Raw genomic sequence first — 22558 nt, forward strand, 5'->3', positions numbered from 1 at the left:
TTAGCCTACAAGTACAAACAAACAAACAATAAATTCATAAATAAATAGTTTACGAACACACCAGAATGGGCAACATGATTGCAGGTAGTTTAACCTTAACCTTACTTAAGAGGTCTTTAGTGCTTTAAAAATGGTTTAAGGCTGTTTGTGTCATCTGATGGAGCGGTCCATGCACGGCATGATAAAAAGAGTAAACTGAAGAAATGAACAGAAATAATGATGTTTTTACTTATAAGCCGAGATATTAGTTTATTTTAAATTTATGTTTTTTTTTTAAATATATATTTTTTCCAGCTACTTTGCGAAATTAAGATCCTGTAAATCAAAGAAACTACAAATCCTATCATCCCTTTCAGCAGCAGTGACGTCACTCGAGCGCCAGCGTTCTCACTCAGACGGAGGAGTGATGGCGGACGTTATGAATGTTGGAGTGAATTTAGAAGCTTTTTCTCAAGCGATTAATGCCATCCAGGCTCTTCGATCGAGTGTAACCAGGGTGTTCGATTCTCTTAAAGATGGGATGAAGAATAAGGAGACCCTTGAAGGGCGGGAGAAAGTCTTTATAACGGAATTCCAAGATAATTTACAGTCAGTGAATCGCGATTTAAAGTGAGTTGTCTGACAGAATTCACTAACCCTGTTCACTAGCCCTTGTAATGGTATTAACACAGTAAATGCTGTTGTTATTGTAATAAACCATGGTAACTTAGTGGTACCACCCCAGTCCATTGCTGTCAGCATGAAAAGCAAGCAACCAGAATATTCTAGTCTTCCATTCCATAATGTTTCCATTATTATTTTGCTGTTGTAACAATTATTGTAGTAATTGTTTGGGTTTTTATGGTTACTGTGACATCTTTTTAATTATGGTTCCTGAAGTCAAAACAGCTAGGCTTTAGGAACAATAATTAAAAAGGTGTCATAATTTAGAAATACATACCTCTCTCTCTCTCTCTCTCTCTGTATGCATGTACACACACACACACACACACACACACACACATATTGTATATGCACACACATATAGATGTATACATACATGCACACATACAAAGTATACATGAGTGGAGTGTGACATTGGTTTATTTGTGTATGTGCAAGTGTAAAATATCAACCAGTATGACTGTTGCTTCTGCAGTGAATTGGAGCGCCTCAGCACTTTGGTTGGCAGGCCGTCAGAGAGTCACCCATTACACAACAGTGGACTGCTCAGTTTAGACCCCGTACAGGACAAAACCCCTCTGTACAGCCAGCTGCTCCAGGCTTACAAATGGTCCAATAAAGTAAGTTGTCAGCATTTTGCTCATTCACCTAGCATTATTGTCTTTATATGCAACCTGTACAAGAAGCTGTTTTATAATGTGAATGTAATCATGGCTAAAGGGATGGCTTTAATACGGAGCCCCTAAAGGGTCATGGCGGTGGAAAAATAACAAGTCAATGCTTTTGCATTCTCTCAAATCCACAGAGAAACTTTGCGTTCACTCGCAAAACCCTTTTGAGCTCTTTGTGAGCGAATGCAAAGTTCCTCGGCGTAAAGCAAAACATTTGCGAGAGAATGCAAAAGCACTGACAAATAATTTTTCTTCCATCTCATATTTTTTTCCTTTACCATGTCCCTTTAGGAGCCCCGTACTTTAAAGGTTTTTCATACGAGGCAAAAAATTAGGGATGCACGATATATCGGCCACAATATCGGTATCGGCCGATATATGTTCATTTTTAATGTTATTATTATCGGCCCAATAAGAAAATTTGGCCAATATATTAAAGCCGATAAATAATGGATTATTTCCTTCAGCTGAGACATTTCAGATGTGCTCTTCGCCATGATGGGATTGAATTGCTTTAAATATGATTGGAATCCCTTCAAAAAGGAATATACAGTTAAGTGCAACATGTGCAGCACACATAAAATTATAATGACAACATGGCTTTTAATGGTGAGACTTTTGTTTTTGTAATCAGGCTCTCAAAAATTATATAAAAAATTGGATTTAGTTTGATCGTCCAATTTATCAGTTATCGCTTTCTTATAATAATAATAATAATAATAACAATAATGCCTTTCACAACACCCAAGGTCACCTCACAAGCAAAATACAGGTCACTGCATAAGACAATACACAACAAACAAGCCGCATACAGATAAAGTGCATTAAAGACTCAATACAACATGTTATAAAAAAGCTTGTATAAAAAGATATGTCTTAAGACGCGTTTTAAAAGTCAAGAGGGAGCATATAAATAATAAAAAGAAGCGGGCCCAAGATAGAACCCTGGGGAACACCAGTGGTGACTGTAGATGTTCTTGATCACATAAGTCAGTGGAATACATATCAGATGGCAAAGAATCAGGTGGTTGCAGAATATTGTTTACCACCAAGAAAAGGGACCTGGAGTTCCCATTGCTAACTCCAATTATGTTGGAGTAGTAATCAGATTTAGCCTTGGACAGTGCATTTTTATAATTTTGAATATGTTCAGCATACATTTCTTTATGAACAGTAAGGCCAGACCTGACGTACAACCGCTCTAACCTACGGCCTTTAGTTTTAAGTTCACGCAGTTCAGGTGTAAACCAAGGAGCTGAATGTACAAATGAAACAGTTCGGGTTTTCACAGGTGCAAATTCATCTAAAATCATGTTCAGTCCATCATTGTAGTATATAACCAGTTCATCAACCGTAGAGAAATCAGATTTACTGGAGAAGATGGTAAGTTCATCAGCAAGAGTAGGCACATCAATGCTCTTAATATTCTGAAACTGCCAGTTTGGCACAAAAGGATAAATGTTTATATAAAGGATTATCGGTTATCGGTATCGGCCAAATTTTTCATATCAGTGCATCCCTACAAAAAATAAAGGTCCTTCTACCAAAAGATATAGCCTATACCTTAGTACTGTATGCAAACAAAGGTGCAGTTTCTTTAGGTTCTGCTCAGTGGTGTTGTAGCCGTATGTAATATCATATAGGAAAAATTATATGAACCCTTGTATTTACTGTAAACTGGAGGCTCTGGTCAGAGCCCTCTCTCATTTTGGCTTAGTACTTGTGGAAGATACATTGGTTTTGTCTTCATGTAGTTTTAAAAAGTTGCTTCACATCTGGTAATGAATTCCCAACGAACATGAATGCAAGGCTTTTACATCATCATGGGTGTCAGACTCGGCTGAGACGTGGAATTGAATATCATCTTGCGTCTAATAATACTATAATCAAGAGGAAGCAGGTCTACAGTTTGATGATCTAATTCACAGCGCATCAATGAGACGCATTATAGCTTGTAGCTGTGATTTGCTTAATGCAACGCGAGTAGTTCCAAATGTAAAAAAGAGTCCGAAGTCCGTCTGCTTAATTTGACAGAAAATAGAGTTGTTACTTCTTGCCTAAAATCTTCTTTTGTTCCTATCCTGAAAAGGCTGGAAAATTATGTTCTCTTTAGATCAAGGTCCTCAAGCGAATCGTCTCAATAAAACGTACACCACGTCTTGCCAGAAGAGCACACACTTGAGATTCAATAGATGTGGGTGTTCTCACAGCAGAACCAACATTTGCTCAATATCCATTACAGCTGAGTGCTTTGACTTCTTTTGATCTTGAGTAGGTCTTCTGTCCTAAGTGTTATTGAACAAGATTTGCTATTCTTACTGTAAATGCAATTTCACAGGATGTCTGCGCTCTGTTCTTGAGTTCTTTGATGCTTTGCCTTTAGGTGATGCAGGTAGCAATATGATAGATGAGGAATTGAATAGGAAACACACTGTTTATTTGTTTTTTTGGAAACATGGCACAAAGCTATGGTTGGATTCTTAATTTTGAGGGGTTTAAATAATAGGTCATTAAAGGGTGAAGACTGTTCTGCAGTACCTTGAGAACCTGTTGAGGCTTTTGTTCATGAATTGGTGAATGTGTCGCAGGTTTATTTATATATAAATATAAATGTGACTGGGGTTAAAGTACTCAATCAATAGCAGCTACTCATCAGTTGCTCTCTCCACACGGTGTGCAGAATAGTAGGTGTACGGACGGAGGTCTTCTTCCCAAACAAAAGCAAATCTTTTCAAAGTTGCTATTGCATAGAAAAGCTCTTGAAACATCACTGGTTGGTGTCTTTATTTTTTGAAAATCATTCAAATATACACATATATATATATATATTTTTTTTTTTTTGGTCAAATGGGAATTGAATGTCTCTTCTTGCCCAGAAGTGCTTTATTTATTCCTTTTTTCTAATATAGTGGTTGTGCATTCCTACTTTGTCACTGTGTTGATTTTCTTGTAAGCCTCAACATTAAGACTTTGTGATACAAACACTTTTATTTCTAGGGATGCACAATGTAATGGCCCCCTATTGATTATCAGCATTTATTTATTTATTTATTTAGTTAGTTAGTTAGTTAGTATTAATTGGTATCAAACTAATAGGCCTAAAGATATTGTATATTTAATTGTTTATTCCTATTTAGTTTACATCATCATCTAGCTTTTTCAAAAAGGAGTATTGATCCTGATCAGTGTTATTATAGTTATTCTAGTTTACTAAAACTATAACCATAAAAACAAACATGTTTGTTGCTTGAAATAATAAAAACGTTAACTTAAATAAAATAAAATATTTAAAAATTGTTTTATTTCAGCACTAATTGCCAAGGCTGTACTTTTCTCATTTTCATTTAGTTTAACTTGATGCACTAAAACTGAAATAAAAATGATGAACTATAAATGTCAAAAACGCAACAAAATTACTACTGGTAATTTAAGTAAACTACTTAACAAAATAAAAACTGTACTTTAGTATCTGAATTATACTGAAACAACACTGGCTGTGACTTGTTTGATTTATTTTTTTTATTTTTTTTTTTTTTTATTCTTCCCTTTTTTTGTAGTTCCATTTGGTGCCATTAGTGGTGCAGAAATTACCTATTTTACCTAATGGTTTTGAAAGCAATCAACAACCAAGCCAGCTTCTTTTAAGAAAGTAGACAGGATCAGATTTGGTTTCATGTTGACTTTTTTTTTCTGCAGTTTTTCCAGTTTGAAAACCTTTTCTAAATGTCTGTGTTGTACTGGTCTCATTAGTATAAGCCAGTGCTACATGTGGGTGGTTCATGAGGTTGCTCTGCCCTCTCTGGGTGGTAGGCCAGCTGTTTTCCCACACTCTGAGGCTGGGAGCGTTACAGCAGGATTAGGTGTGTCTGGGCAGGACGGTGTGCGGGTGAACATGGGCGTGGGGCCAAACCAAGCCTTTCTGCAGAAGTATTGATGCTTCCACGCTGTCTGTCCAGACAGAACCACCCCCGCCCCACTGTAAATACGGTCGATGCGAACGTTTCTGCCATGCAAATGACCCCAGGATTAATGCACTTGGTGCTTTTAGTAAGGCTGTTTTTGGCCATTGTCTCCTTTGTGTGGGTATCTCAGTCTGGTATTTAGGATTTGATGTTTTTTAATTTTGTGTGATCATTATGGAACATTAAAGGGGTCATATCGTGAAGAATCAACATATTTTTCATTCATTTGTAATTGAAAATGGTGAAATAAAACTAAATCATGACTGTTTGTGGCAGAACACATTTTTTCTTTTTGTTTATTAAATTGGACCTACTCCTTTAAGAAACAAATGATCCCAAAGCATTTGTGTTGTAGTAAATTATGGTGCAGATTTGTGTGTGTGTGTGTTTCACAGTTGTACTTTTGCCAAAGAAGACCATCTTGTAATATTGCTAATTGTATTTTTTAGTGGGTTCTTTTCAAGAACTGTTAAGGTGATCCGGTTGGATTTGAGAGTGAATAGATGAACAGTTAATTAAAGGAAAACATGTTTCGCCTTTGGCTACTAGCTGTCACTCACCTTCATTATGTCCTGGTGTGTTTTGTCTCAGAAATCTCAAGGTCCACTCCTTCCTGAGGCTTTGGAGTTTTTTCTTTTAATTGAGAAGCATTTTACATTAGAAAACATTAAGTACAAAATAAAGCAGGTAAATGTTTTAACTAAAAATGATAACTCATTACATTACATTTACAATAAGGTCCCATTAGTGTACGTTAACTAACATTAACTTACAATGAGCAATACATTTGTTACGTAAAAATGAATAAAAATGCAACTCCTCATTGTTACCTAGGTCCAATAAATGTATATTATAATTACAGATACTCGCCATTGGACTTTTACATGGAATGCAAGAACGATGCAAATGAAAAAAAATCTACATAAATCGGAAAGGAGAGGTTTAGAGAGACTGAATATTTGAACAAACCGGTTTCAGACTTTTTTTTTCCAGAATTTCAGAGAAATTAGGTGATGTGCAATGTATATTATGAGAAAATGAAAGTGTTTTTTGACTTCCAAAACAAAATTAGGAACCTTTAAAACGGCATAATGGGGTACTTTAACTAATGTAGTTAACTAATGTTATCGCATGGAACCTTATTGTAATGGTCCAATAAATAATGAAACGGTCCAATACTTTTTCTGAGATCACTTGACCAGCTTTTGTCAAGCAATATTGGACAGCATCAGTATTGCTGCTTATCTCTTTGCAAAAGTCTTATTGTTTGTGTTTACCATGGCTTTTCCTGACAAGTGTCTGTTTCATTGTCAGTTGGAAGCCCGAACGTCTGTTTAATGTCAGACAACATTGTATTTAACACATGCGCTTGTGTTCTGTCAGTACAACAGAGATGTCAGGGTGCACAGAGACGTTTAAGCACCTGCTTATCCCTGTACCAGTGCACAGTTAAGACATCAAGCTGTTATTCTGTCAGCTTTAAATACTAGTGCTCCCCTAGTGCCAGCAGACCCGGGGGCTGCCAGGAGCACATGAATTATGGGACAATTCAGAGTTTTTGCAGAAATTTGCTAAGAGTTTGTTTTTGTGTCTCTGGGGTTAAAACTTGGGTATATATATATATATATATATATATGTATATATATGTGTGTGTGTGTGTGTGTATGTGTATATGTATGTGTGTAGGCCTATATTAAATAAAGTAAAATGCTTATTCTTAAGAATAACAATATAACAATATGCAAATGTATTTCCCATTTAATGAAGCCAAAGCCTCAGGAAGGAGGAGACCTTGAGATTTCTGGAGCCAAACACATCAGGCTATAAGTTATGATGAGTGACAGCTAGTAACCAAGGGCTAAACATGTTTCCCTTTAATTGTCTGTATAACTTGTGACCATGCATCACGAGTGCATATGTCTGTCATTGATGGAAACTCTGTGAGTAAAATGAGACACAGACTTCGTTGACTTTCACAAGGTCACTTAGCCAGCAGCGCTCTGATATTCTTCTACTTAACCGACGGTCTTGTACAAATGGACGAACTAATGAGATCAAAAGATTAAGGAGCAGAAATTAGCCCCACTAGTGTGAAATTGCTAAGATTGTAATTTGCTTATGTATAATAGAAAATCTCCCTTCTTTGGACATAGACTTTATAATGACCCTTTACATAAGCAATCCCTTCATTCAAGCAGATCTCGAAGAAATTCCACATTTGACTTCATTCTAAAACATGGAGGGAATGGAATCCAAATCATATTCATAGTCAAGGCAGCTCAGGGAGCGCTAAGGGAACAGTCTAGATGTATTTTTATTTTTTATTTCATTCCCGCTATATCATGTCCACTAGGTCTGGAACTATACGATCATTTCGGTTAATGCCAACATGAGTGAAATGATTCTCAATGCAGATTTCGCATAGCAAAAAAAAAAAGAAGGTAAAAAGTAATTGAAGTCGAACGCACCATTATTTCAAAATTTAAAGGGGTATTTCAGTCAAAAATTATAATTCTGTAGTGATGTACTCACCTACAGTCAAACCAAAAATTATTCAGACACCAGATATCATTTTTTATATTTTTTTACTAGAAGGGTGCAGGACAATAGTTAATTTATGTAAGTGAGGATAGCAAAATAAATTAAACTGTGACATATTATACCCAAAAATTCTTCATACAGTGGACTGTCTCATAAATGAATTAGGTTGAATTAGCTGTCAGCTGTTAAATTATTGTATTTTAATTTAATACTGTGAAGCTGCTTTGATACAATCTGTATTGTGAAAAGCGCTATACAAATATACTTGATTTGATTTGATTTGATTTGACTTACCTGTAAAATTTATAAAAATTTGGGACCAAAAATGAATCAGACACTTTGACCTGATCATGTTTTGTGTTAAGTGTTTTTTCTTTAACTGCTAATGCGACCTTTTTACAACACAGACTGAACAAAATTAAGCATTGCTTGGTAATTGGTTGACCTAAATTGGTATTATCTAATTGTGTACTTAAATTTAACAGCTGACAGCTAATTCAACCTAATTCATTTATGAGACAGTCTAACAGAAGCATGGCCAAAACCAGTGAAATATCAACTAGTTTGATAACTCTTGATTTCTTCCATCCATCCATCTTCTTCTGCTTATCCGGGACCGGGTCGCGGGGGCAGCAGTCTAAACAGGGATGCCCAGACTTCCCTCTCCCTAGACACTTCCTCCAGCTCTTCCGGGGGGACACCGAGGCGTTCCCAGGCCAGCCGGGAGACATAGTCCCTCCAGCGTGTCCTAGGTCTTCCCCGGGGTCTCCTCCTGGTGGGACATGCCCGGAACACCTTCCCGGGAAGGCGTCCAAGAGGCATCCGGAAAAGATGCCCGAGCCACCTCAGCTGACCCCTCTCGATGTGGAGGAGCAGCGGCTCTACTCTGAGCTCCTCCCGAGTGACCGAGATTCTCACCCTATCTCTAAGGGATCGCCCAGCCACCCTGCGGAGAAAGCTCATTTCGGCTGCTTGTATCCGGGATCTTGTCCTTTCGGTCATGACCCACAGCTCATGACCATAGGTGAGGGTAGGAACGTAGATTGACCAGTAAATCGAGAGCTTCGCCTTGCGGCTCATCTCCTTCTTCACCACGACAGACCGGTACAGCGACCGCATTACTGCAGAAGCTGCACTGATCCGTCTGTCAATCTCCCGTTCCATCCTTCCCTCACTCGTGAACAAGACCCCAAGATACTTGAACTTCTCCACTTGAGGCAGGAACTCTCCACCAACCTGAAGCGGGCAAACCACCCTTTTCCGACTGAGAACCATGGCCTCGGATTTGGAGGTGCTGATTCTCATCCCAGCCGCTTCACAATCGGCTGCAAACCGTCCCAGTGCATGCTGGAGGTCCTGGTTTGATGAGGCCAACACGACAACATCATCCGCAAAGAGCAGAGATGAAATCGTGTGGTCCCCAAACCCGACCCCCTCCGGCCTCTGGCTGCGCCTAGAAATTCTGTCCATAAAAATTATGAACAGAACCGGCGACAAAGGGCAGCCCTGCCGGAGTCCAACATGCACCGGGAACAAGTCTGACTTACTGCCGGCAATGCGAACCAAGCTCCTGCTCCGGTCGTACAGGGACCCCGAACCCCATACTCCCGGAGCACCCTCCACAAGATGCCGCGAGGGACACAGTCGAATGCCTTCTCCAAATCCACAAAGCACATATGGATTGGTTGGGCAAACTCCCATGAACCCTCCAGCACCCTGTAGAGGGTATAGAGCTGGTCCAGTGTTCCACGACCGGGACGAAAACCACACTATTCCTCCTGAATCCGAGGTTCTACTATCGGCCGGATTCTCCTCTCCAGTACCCTGGCATAGACTTTCCCGGGGAGGCTGAGAAGTGTGATCCCCCTATAGTTGGAGCACACCCTCCGGTCCCCCTTCTTAAAAAGAAGGACCACCACCCCGGTCTGCCATCCCAGAGGCACTGTCCCCGACCGCCACGCGATGCTGCAGAGGCGTGTCAGCCAAGACAGCCCCACAACATCCAGAGATTTGAGGTACTCAGGGCGGATCTCATCCACCCCCGGTGCCTTGCCACCGAGGAGTTTCTTGACTACCTCGGTGACTTCAGCTCGGGTGATGGACGAGTCCGCCTCCAAGCCCTCAGCCTCTGATTTCTTGTCCTATGTTATTACCATTTTCTAAACTATAGCGAATAATCTGATAATGTGAGAAATGTTGAAGGTGTCTGAATAAATTTTGGTTTGACTGTACATGTCGTTTCGAACAATGTTGTGTGGACTGAAATACAGAAGAAAGTCAGTCATACAGGTTTGTAAAAATGTCAGGGTGAGTAAATTGACAGAATTTTCAGTTTTGTATGAACTATCCCTTTAATGCTTAATGCAAAATTAAATTCTTTGTATAGCAATTGATCATGTGACATTTGACAGAACCATTAGTGTTTGGCATCAGCGGCGTCAAGACACCTTTTATTTTTTTGAGAGCTACGGTAAAGGAAAAGATTTTCGATGATTGAAAATTAATTAACGTAGGTTAATACAATTTTTAAGTTACAATATCCACCTTTATGCATTCAATGCATCATGATTTCAGTAATGTAGTTGCCATTAGGCTGGGCGTCCAACTGCTAGTCACAAGTCAGTCCCTTGTGTCTGAGTTTAAATTATGGATATTTATATCATCACAGTGCGTTCATTTTTTTCCTGTTTTATTTATTTATTTTTATTTTTTTGCCCTCAAACTAATCAAAAGAATGTCATGAATGTTCCAGAGGCTCGTGGCTTTTCACATCGTACAATGTCCTGAAACCGTGCGGCTGGTTATGCGCTTTAATCATGTCTTGAACGAAGCTGTCAGAGGAAACAAATGGCAGACCTCAAACCCGGAGCCCTCAATAAGATCAGAGAGCAGCGGACTTGCCATCACAACATGTTTCAGCCCTGCAGTTAATGATGGAGCATGTGTCTGCCAATTGCTGTGCCAGGGAGGACTAATAGCCTGGTCAGTCTTAAAGATCAGCGTGGCGCAAAGGGACGAAAAGGGGTGGAAAAGAACGAGAAACAACTAACAGGGGCCAAAAAAAAGCAGCGACCTTTTGAAAATGCACTGCTCTGAGAAAAATGTTTGATGTGGTAACTTTAGCAAGCTTGGATTCCTTATTAGTTTCAAGACAAGGGAGTGTAAATTTGAAAGAACAGTGGTCTCGGCTCGCCTCAGCCTGCTAATTCCTCATTAAAATAGCAAGGGAACCTTTGATAGATTCGGTTTTTTTTTAGAGCTTGCTATTCATGTGAGTGAATATTCATTCAAATCGTTTGTTTAGGATTCCGTGGGGACAATGTCTATTTGTTGTGTCCTGTAAATTTTCTGATGGATGGTTAAATTGTATGAACCTCAACCTAGATGATAATGGTACTTCCTTGTAGGGTTTAACCTTATTGCTGTCGCTGCTTGGTTCTTGGTTTGTAACCTTTTAAGATGGGAATTTAGAAACATTTACTCCATTTTCTGAACATTCCGAGCATTTCAAATTTAATAAGAATAAATACATAAATTGGAGAAAAGTGGATTTACAGGTTTGCTCTTTTTTTTTTTTTTCCTATACAAGAAAAGTGACCATTAACAATAAAACAAGAACATTACTAACATTACTAAGACAAAATTCTTAAAATTTTTTAATAAAACTATATACAAGATAATTTCGTATAACTTAAAGGAACTTTCTTGCAGACCAGTTACCGTTCAATAAAAGTCTGATTGTTTGGGTTTAATGTATTCAGTCCATTTACTCCAAAAAAACAAACAAAACTAAAACTTTTTCTTTTAAGAAAAAGAAAGTCTTTCCATCACACACACACATATACACCAAGCAATTACAAGAAAATTAAGAATCTTTATTACACTGTATATATATATATATATATATATATATATATATAGGTGTCTTTGGCTCTGTGTCTTTTTAAAGAAATAGTTCACCCAAAAATTAGTAATCTGATGTTTTTACGGTAGTCATGCTGCTTTTTTTTCTTGCTTTTTTCGTTGACTGTTCATAGTGTCTACACCTGTAATTACATCTCCAAAAACACCATATTAGAATCATGAATGTAGTCCATATAACTTGTGATAGATTTGCGTAGTTAACGGTTTAGGAATATTATCACTAAATATCAGCTTAAAGTTTTCCTCACATAGCGCTGTCGTATGACTTCAGAAGTCGTTTGAACTACTTTTATGGTAGCTCTAGAAAAACAACAGCAGACATAATTTTATGTTTTGATGAACTGTTACTTTTAAAACTGTTTTGATTTCAAATGCCTCTCTCTCCTTATTCAATCACTGCCTGTAGAAACTTGTTTGAATCCAAATGGGTTTCCTCCTGCATGGAATATGTCTGATCTCATTTGTGTTACCCATAACCCTGATTTATGAGATCCGGATATAGAAAATACCCTAGACCTTGTGATCCCTGGCTGATATTTAAAAATTAATTAACCCCCTGACTGCAGCATTGCTGTCTCTTCCTCTCTCCGCCCGTCAATCTCTTTTTCCCCATTCCACCTTCCCCTATTTTAAGGTGTCTTTTTTCTCTCTCGTTGCATGGGGATTAATATCTTAATTATCTCTTGTGAATAAATATTCTCAATGAGATCACTGACTATGCATATGGATAAAAGTTAGAACAGCATTTATGAATCTTTTTTTAGATTCTGCTCTGTCTTAAGTTATTAATTCTGTTAGTTTATCAGTTTATTCCAATTACTAGTTAACAAAATCTGTTTCTTAATAGATGCAGCACTGCTTGTTGCTGGAGTTTAAGATGTTTTCACACTTGGCAGGTTTGGTTAAATTAAAAATAACTGCTCTGCAGTTGCTCTGTTATTGCACTTCATTTGAATAAGTGTGAATACTGGCAACCAAACCCTGGTGCGCACCAAACAAGCGGATCGATACTCACCTTTTCAGGGGGTCTCGGTCTGCTTCCAAACAAACTCTGGTGCGGGTTGACTGAAATATGAACGCAACATGGACCAAAGGCATCTAAATGAGTCAAAAATGTGATATCACATGATGTGACCCTAAAAAGGACAGAATGTTCAAGGATCCTTGGTTCTTCTCCTCTTAGGAGCTACGTTGCCCATTACAGTTTGGTACCGAGTTTCTTTGCAGCAGGTCCCATTTGTGTGGCTCCTTTTACACATTTTATAGGCTCTTTGTGAACTCTCAGCTGGTAAAAAACAAAACAAAAAAAACATGTACAAATTACGAGGACATTTAGCCCAGCACACAGGATTGTTTTGGATGTTCGGTAAGTTCTTTTGCAAAATATATGTCATAAAATGTTTCTGGTTTGTGTCTTTCGGTTCGGTGTTAAAAATGACAGTGTGACCTATGACTAAATGTATTTTTTGCTCCGGACCAAAAGAACCAAGAGAACTGAACTATAAGTGTGAACTAAACTGGATATTTAATGCACTCCCTAAATATCTAATATGGCATTCAACAGGTGTTTTTGTCCTAAGAGACTACACTTTTTTAAGGAACAGCAACATTAGGTTGCGTCCCTCTAGCTGATTCGAAACAACACAATTTTTGGCTTCACAACTGGCCATAGCTGTTAAAAATCAGATCATAAATTAAATATTGTTGCTATAAGTAAAATGTGATTTTTATTATTTTACTATTTCAACACTTTCTCCCAGTAGTCTACCTATCAAAAGCTAACGGAACTGAGTTGAACAAATTGAGGCTATTTTCCCCTCAAGGCTGTGCAAAGATTTTGGGAGATTTTAGATAAAGACGCACTCATACAAACAGGCATTTCATCATTTCGGGTGTAGACTAACAAGCGGCAAATGATCAAAGAGAGTTGTTTCAACTTGTACTTAATATTCGTGACATGATTTTGCTGTTCCCTCCTCGGCGAAGCTTCTTTGAATAGATATTGGGTTTGATGGGCGTGTGCAATTAGTTGTATGGAATAATGCAGTTCCCCTGCATAAGCGCTAGTCCTCTAAGTCTGCTTATAGTATTAAATGCAAAAGCTTCAGGAATGAGATGCAGCAGTTGGAGCGTTGCACAGATCTGGAAGATGCAGGGGGATGCACTGGCCTCATTAAAAGAATAATCTTAATCTTTAAGAAGTTTTTTAGAATTAAAGGTGTTTTAGAATGTACAGTACCAGTCAAAAGTTTGGAAACATTACTATTTTTAATGTTTTTGAAAGAAGTCTCTTATGCTCATCAAGCCTGCAGTTAAAAAAAAAAAAAAAAAAACCCAGTAATATTATGAAATATTATTACAATTTAAAATAATGGTTCTCTTTTTTAATATATTTTAAAATGTAATTTATTTTTGTGATGCAAAGCTGAATTTTCATCAGCAAGTACTCCAGTCTTTGGTGTCTTATGATCCTTCAGAAATCATTCTAATATGATGATTTGATACTCAGTTATTATCAATGATGGAAACAGTTGTGCTGTTTAATATATTTTTTTGGAATACTTTTTTCAGGATTCATTGATGAGTAAAACGTTAACAGCATTTATTCATAAAAACAGCATTTATTCAAAATAAAAACATTTCTAACAATATAAATCGTTACCATTACCTTTTATCAATTTAACGCATCCTTGTTGAATTAAAGTACTAATTTCTTTAAAAAAAAAAAAGTTATTGTTCCCAAACTTTTGAACGGTAGTGTATATTGTTACAAACGATTTCTATTCTAAATAAATACAGTTCTTTTTAACTTTTTATTCATCAAATAATCCTGAAAAAAGTATCTCAGGTTATAAAAAAAATATTAAGCAGCACAACTGTTTCCAACATTGATCATAAATCAGCATATTAGAATGATTTCTGAAGGATCATAAGACACCAAAGACTGGAGTACTTGCTGATGAAAATTCAGCTTTGCATCACAAAAATAAATTACATTTTAAAGTATATTAAAAAAGAGAACCATTATTTTAAATTGTAATAATATTTCATAATATTACTGTTTTTTTTAATTTATTTTTTTTTTTTTTTTTATAAAACTGCAGGCTTGATGAGCATAAGAGACTTCTTTCAAAAACATTAAAAATAGTAATGTTTCCAAACTTTTGACTGGTACTGTACATCCTATTTGAGAAAAAGCTAAGATTATATTAATTTGACAGCACTTGAAACGTATTATGCATCATAATTCATTCGCAATACTTTACCTACTGTATGAATTATTGTTGTGAGTTATTACATTAATATTTATTTATTCATTGCTGGAAGTTTAAATAGTAAATATTGAAGCACATGATCAATATCGGTTGCTTGCATTGAGCTTCTGAATCGATGCTAAACCTTTGCAAATTTTTAGATTTATATTTATGTCTGATTATAGTTAATTATGTAAAGATAAAATGCATTACAATCTATATTAACCCTTTCATGCATGAATTATGATAACCTCAGTCGGGATTTTTTTCCTATGTGTTTTTATCGCTCTTAGGGCACGAAAAACAAGATTTGAATTATTATTTTTTTTTTTTACACATTTTTCAAAGAGATTTTCAGATGTCCACTTGAGTGGACAGCATGCGTTTAAACTGAAGAAATACTGTATTAAACATAATACAATAATCAAACAGATAAAGTATGTGTATTTAACAAACTAATCAATAAAATTATATCAAATCATGTGAAAACTATAAAATATATACAAAAATTATAAATGCGAAATATTGCAAAGGCAATTGAACTTCATACAAGTTGCACTTCGCTTATCTTTGATATCAGAACATGAGGACGTGATTCCATCAGAATTTTCTACAGCCTGTCAAGGTACAACTGTGGAAACCACTCAGATGCTCCCTCCAGTGTATCAGAGTATGTCAATTTACCCTTATTAGCTGATAATTCTGATTATGTTCAAGATGGACACATTTCTAGCATAGCCCTCCTCTGAGAAAACCTAGCGATAAATTTTTTTTCAATCTCATCTGAAATGAGCAGTGTTGGGGGTAACGCATTACAAGTAACATGCATAACGCATTCAGATTACTTTTTAGATGTTACAAGTAAAGTAATGTGTTACAAGTAACATGCATTACCTAATCAGATTACTTTTTGATCTAACAAGTAATTAATTACAAGTAATGTGCATTACATAATTAGATTACTTTTTGATGTTACGAGTAAAGAAACGCATTACAAGTAACATGCATTACATAATCAGATTTTTTTTAATGTTACGAGTAATGTATTACAAGTAACATGCATTACCTAATCAGATTACGTTTTGATCTAACAAGTAAAGTAATTAATTACAAGTAATGTGCATTACGTAATCAGATTACTTTTTGATGTTACGAGTAAAGAAACGCATTACAAGTAACATGCATTATGTAATTAGATTTTTTTTTATGTTACAAGTAAAGTAATGTATTACAAGTAATGTATTACAAGTAACATGCATTACATAATCAGATTACTTTTTGATGTTACGAGTAAAGAAACGCATTACAATAACATGCATTACAAAATCAGATTAGGAAGGAATGGGTGGATATTCCAGAGCAATTTGGCATTTCTGACTGACCATTGGCCATATTGGTTTGGAGGGGGAAAAAATATAATTGCAATATGCAATGTATAGGATGATGCACCAGGGTCCACTGAAGAGGTTGATGTGCAACTATGCCATCAAAACCCGTGCAAATTCAAGAAAATGCTTTTTTAATAGCTGTCCAGTGTAGTGCCCACTATGCATGAAAGGGTTAAAGGGTGAACACAGCTTTATAAAGTGTTTCCAAAGTTTTTCTTGAATTGCATTTGAGTGTGGTGGGTTTTACAGACCCTGTTTGCGAAAGTGTCTTGTTTAAAATGGGGTGTGCAACATCTTTGATTGGATTATGGCATTCTAATGTAGTAGACAACAATGCAATGTTTTTTTCTGTGCTTCTGTGATTGTGTCCGCTTCCAGTGAAAGAGGCTGTCTTGTTTTGTTCCATTTGATGGTGACGTTGATTGTGTGTGCTTGTCCTGTGCATCCTCTCACAAGTCAGATTCTGACCCTGCACTTTAATCTTCAACTGCCCCAATGAGATGACACTCTCAGCTGCCCGACAGCATCTCTTGTTCTCTCTCTCTCTCTCTCTCTCTCTCTCTCTCTCTTGTTCTCTCTCTCTTGTTCTCTCTCTCTCTCTCTCTCTCTCTCGTACTCATTCTCCACAGTCCTCCACATCTTTTGTCCTTTGTCTGTTTTTATTTTTTATTTTTTTTACTGTCCTCTCTTTGTGAATTCTAGGGGTTGTCTTGTAGATGTTGCTTTGCGTTTCTGTGTTATGAAACATGTTAGAGGGCAAGATTGCTTTCATGCTCTCCTGTAATTGACATAAATACATAGGCCTTTAGTACTGGCTGGCATAGTTAAAAAATCGTACATTTTTTCAATATCTTAATGTTTTTCAGCTTTTTGACACAGTTTAATATATATTTTGATATTTATGTATTTACTCACCGTTAATATGAAACAACATTTGTAACCGATATTACTTCCACAATCAGTTTATTTACTAAGATACAGGAAAAATGTGTGTGAATACAATGTGTGTATATATATATATATATATATATATATATATATACAAAAAATCACACACACACACACACACACACACACACATATATATATATATATATATATATATATATATATATATATATATATAATATTATTCCGGGGGCCAATATTTAAACCAGTGGTGATTGCTGTGGATGTTTTTAATGCAACAAATCTCTCAAGCCACTTGACATTCAAAGGCGCCTGAGCCATCTTGACAGCATTTTATGCGTGTTTTTTTTTTTCTTACCTTGTTATGTAGGCTTTTTATTTATTAGCAAGGGCTTTTTATACAGCTGGAGCCCAGCTTCCCTCCATACACGCTACTCTCGTACAAGATCTGGCCCTTACCAAGTAGGCTCATTAGCTACGAAAAGGAGATTCAGTTAATTAAAATAATTCCCCGTTAACACAGCTGCTTTGGTCAGCCAAATTAAACAGGGGGAGTGCTGCACCGTCTGCTTCGCACTCAGCGAACGCCACTATACTGCCTCGGAACATGGCTAATTAGCTCAATAGGAGGAATATTTTAATAGCAATTAATGAGGCACGGGCCTATGCAAGCTCTAATTTAAGAGCCTAGTTTGTGTGGGTGTGCATGCCGATGAATTCTGAAGCCTGATGAGATCGCTTTTGTCACTGCTTGTGTTACGATCAGCCTAGCTCGCTACCAGCGTGTTGCTCACGGATTATTGATTTTCTTAAGATTTTTCCCAGCAAGCTGACTGCCTAGAGCAGTTGTGTTGGAGAATGCACTTTAAAGGTGTGGTTTGTCAAGCTATAAGCTACTCATTATTAAAAGTAGTTGATCTACAATCAGGTTAGCCTTTTAGTAGTTAACTTGCATTGAAGTTATCCAGTTCTGTTTCTTTTCCTAATATGGATCTGCCCAGATGTTGGTCAACCTTCTACGCACACCTTGGCAATAGAATCGCCATTGACTACTTGTACATTTTTTAGCTTACTTGACAGTATATATAGATCAACAGCAGTCAATCAAGCATTCAAAATTGTTCATTATGGACTGGAAGTGATGCTTTATACTTTATTGGTCATTCAGTGTTTCTGTAAAAAAAAAAAAAAAAGAACAATAATTCTAATAAAATAGTAATATACAAATTTTTCTACTAATAATAATATAAAACACTACAGTCTGATAAGTTGTTAAGCTCATGAATATTGATTACATTGTCTGTTCGCTCAAACTCATTTACTAAAATCAAAACGTGGACGGTAATTGGTGAGAACGAGCCAACGAAATTGCTGCTTTATTCCTGCCCACCACCGAAGGAACCAGCCGGCAGTGGCTTTTGCTTGGTCTTAAAGGCTCAATAATTCTGAACGAATACAGTCATTTTAAAAGGAAAAAAAAACAAGAAACCACATATTTTACATGTAGCACATCAATTCTAGCCAGTGGCTAACAATAGGCATTATTTACTGGCCTAGATTGAAATGTAATCTCATATGTGAGTTATTTACTTGCAATGTTGAGGGTTGTTGGTTAAGCATGCTGGACGATGTCCATCAGGTAGGTGGTGTCCAGAGTTCTGTCACACCCATTAACATCTCTCCTGACAGAGTGCAACAGTGCATTCTGGGTAGAAACCACAACTTTCATGTGGTTTCATCACATGAGCAGGAAAAGCTATATACAGGCTTCTGCTTTACTACAACATCAAAGCCAAAGATATTACAGTCACCATGTTACGTTCAACATAGTAAGACAGGAGGCGAGGGGGATGAGGTGGGCAGGAGATGAGGAGGAACACAAGGAAAAACGTGATGGAGTACTATATGTAAGCAACTGTGCTTTCTCCCAGAAGAACAGATTGTTGACAACATTAGGACTGTGCTTTGAGTAAACAATTCTTAAAAGCCCAATTAGTCTGTGATTTCATTTTACATGCTTAACTGTTCTTTGTAAAGCCGCAGAAGAGTAAGTTCTCTGGACAATGTTAATTTCGAATCAAGGCTTGTTAGCATTATTATGAGAATCAAATTTGATCCATTGGCCATAAAACGATGAATTAATGTGGAATTAAGAAATGACTTGACTAACACAGTTGTCTGCCCTGTTAACAAACAAAATTCCCCACTGAAACTGGAAGTTTGTTTTTTTTAGAACCCAACCAACCTAAATATATCATTGTAATGTGTTTATGAGTGTGTCACATAAATGGAATTGTATCACGATTAAGCAAATATGTGTTAATAGTGACAGCCCTAATACATAGACATTTTTTTCCTTCTGTAGTTGCAGTACCATGCAGGTCTGGCCTCCAGTCTTCTAAACCAACAGTCACTCAAACGCTCAGCCAATCAGATGGGAACATCTGCCAAAAGAAGACCCAAAGTCCAGCCCAGCACCCTTGTCCTTCCAACACAGTGAGTTTGAGTTCATATTTTTCACAATATCTCATAACCAGAGTTTTTTTTTGATGCTCCTAGTAGGCTCTTTCATATGTGAAACCTGTTCAGTTTCTGCAGTGTTAAACTTGTCCAGTAAATGTACTACATATGGACTTATCATGTACAACATAGATGTAGGATTAAAGAAGCACAACACAAGGCCTACATTCATCAAGTCACCAGCATTTGTTTGTCCATAGACCCACCGGCAGCAGGTCAGAGGTGACCATTGATTCTCTTCCTCTCTATTGGTTCATCCGATTATGGTGACAGAGTAGAATAGCTCATTGTCTTTCCTGGTGTCACTAGGGTCGTAGACCATAGGCTTTAATAATAAAGCAGCGAGAGTGGGATTTGGTGAACATAGAGGAGAAAAGAGCATGTACTCTGGAGGGAAGATGAAAGACGGATGGAGAATGAACAGAAAATAACCATGGAGGACACATAGAAAAGACAAGAGCGGAGCCCAGGTGGTCCGTGTCCCTCTGAAAAGCCCACTGATGGGATACCACTTCTGTTTTTCCTTGCAAATGTGCTCTTTTTAATCTGATTCTGTTGCAATGTGTTATTTTCTTTCCAAGGTCCTTCAAAGTGATTGTTCATTTATTTCAAGTTGTAGTGCTCTCCTTTGCTCCGATGCCTACCTGGGTACTCGTAGCGCAATGTGCTTTCTAAGGCTGAAGGACAAGGAGAAGAAATACAAATTTGCTATGTATAATGTCCTATGTCCGAAATCATTCTTTGCTCAACTATAAAGTGTTTCCTAAAGACTATATAAAGTGAACACACGCTGGTTCAGACGAACTCATAATGCTCTTTGATTTGCGTGCAACCAGTCTACGTGCATTTTATCAGTTAACTCAGTGTGAAGTGTTTTATCTTTCTCGATGAATTGATTGTAGTTACTTTCTTAAACTTGTAAGATTGTACAAAGGAAATAAAAAAGATTATGAATGATTTAAAGTGCCCCTATTATGCCATTTTAAAGGCTCCTAATTTTGTTTTGGAGGTCTCCTACAACAGGTTTACATGCACCTGATCAAAGGTAAAAAAAAAACAGAAAAAAAAAACCCAGTTTCTTTTTTTCATAATATACATTGCACATCACCACATTTCTCAATGATCTGTTGTGATTGGTCTACCGTGTACAGCGTGTTTCAGAAGCTAAACACCCATTAAGTGAACTTCAGCTCCATCCGGAGACTTCCTAAAGCTCAGCGATTGCACACACTGTAAACTAAAGAGAGTAATGATGGCGTTGATTTTTACCGTATCAATCCAAGCACGAGTCAGATGAAGAAACATTGGAGGAACTAGTTATTCAACCCGAACCTCCATCGCAAGGATGACTTCAGCAGGACGTTTCTCAGTGATACACTACTCATTTTGTACATTATGAGATGTTACAACTTGCAACTGTAATTCCTCACAATTAGCATTAACAAGAGTATGTCCATCAACAAACCGATGTGTATATTTCGGGAACATATCAAAAACATATCAAGAACTATATCAAAAACAGTGCATACATTAGCCAAGCTCTAGCGTGAATGACTGATGTAACATTAAAGTTTGCAAAACAAATCTTGCTCCATTCTTTATCTTTACTCAGAGTAGTGAGAACAACAGACAATATGCATTTATAGACACAGCTTTAGGTAAATAGTGGCCCACAGCTGCTTAGCAGAACTTCATTAAGACAGTAATAACGTGAGTTAGCCAGAAACTTACGCAATATAAAACACAAAAATTTGTATTTTGAACACCCGGTAAAAAATATATACATCAATAATTATTCAGACTTACAGGTTGTGATTCTGAGGATACTGAACCATCTTTCAAGAGCAAGCGTTTTGTGAATCCCGCATTGAACTCCGAGATTTGAGAAGCAGTCTTCAGTAAAATGACGTTTAAGGGCGGGTCAAGTTGTTCGCGGCCAGACAATGTACAACATAGGCGGGCATTATGCAAATGCCTTTTCTAGTGACGCAGAACCATCACGCAGTGGGATTCGAAATACCAACGACTCGAATAGGCGGTTCAGAGTCGATTCTTTCTTTTGGGTAACTTTATTTATCGTGCACTTTTGACTTTACAACTTAGCAGGAAGTTTACATTCACAAACAGCTATATTATACACTGCATGAAAGGGAAAATTCAAAAAAAAAACACAATATGGGCACTTTAAATGTGCATTTATCACCTGAAGATGACATTTAATCAATTAAAGGGTTAGTTCACCCAAAAATGAAAGTTCTGTCTTTAATTAGTCACCCTCGTGTTATTCCAAACCCGTAAGACTTTCGTTCATCTTCGGAACACAAATACGAGCATTTTGTCCCTCCATTGACAGCCTATGCAACTACCACTTTCAAGCCCCAGACAGGTAGTAAAGACATCATAAAAGTAACCCATGCAACGCAAGTGCTTTGTTTGCGCAGAAAATGTTTTTCATTAGAGCAGCACGACGCGCTCGTGTAGAGCAGACGTTGTTACGTGAATGCACGTTAGAGATGAACAATTTGGTAAATTGTTTAGTTTTTTGCGCAAAGCACTCTCGACTCTTCATAAAATTGAGGTTAAACCACTGGAGTCACATGATGTCTTTACTACCTTTCTCAGGCTTGAAAGTGGTAGTTGCGTAGCTGTCAATGGAAGGACAGAAAGGTCTCAGATTTCATCAGAAATATCTTCATTTGTGTTCTGAAGATGAACGAATGTCTTAC

At 37.1% G+C, this 22558-nt stretch overlaps 1 protein-coding gene across 1 annotated transcript in view; it reads left to right on the plus strand.

The window, feature by feature from the left end:
* The first annotated feature begins 392 nt into the window (after positions 1 to 392).
* Positions 393 to 22558, plus strand: part of med27 (mediator complex subunit 27) — a 60586-nt gene continuing 38420 nt past the window's right edge. The window contains exons 1-3 of the mRNA XM_084086636.1: positions 393 to 609; positions 1139 to 1283; positions 19678 to 19808. Of these exons, the coding sequence (XP_083942762.1) occupies positions 407 to 609; positions 1139 to 1283; positions 19678 to 19808 (479 nt within the window). The 5' untranslated portion in view covers positions 393 to 406. The remainder of the gene's footprint in view (positions 610 to 1138; positions 1284 to 19677; positions 19809 to 22558) is intronic.

This window comes from Abramis brama, assembly GCF_963993115.1.
Source record: "Abramis brama genome assembly, chromosome: 16".
In the NCBI taxonomy this organism is placed as follows: Eukaryota; Metazoa; Chordata; class Actinopteri; order Cypriniformes; family Leuciscidae; genus Abramis; species Abramis brama.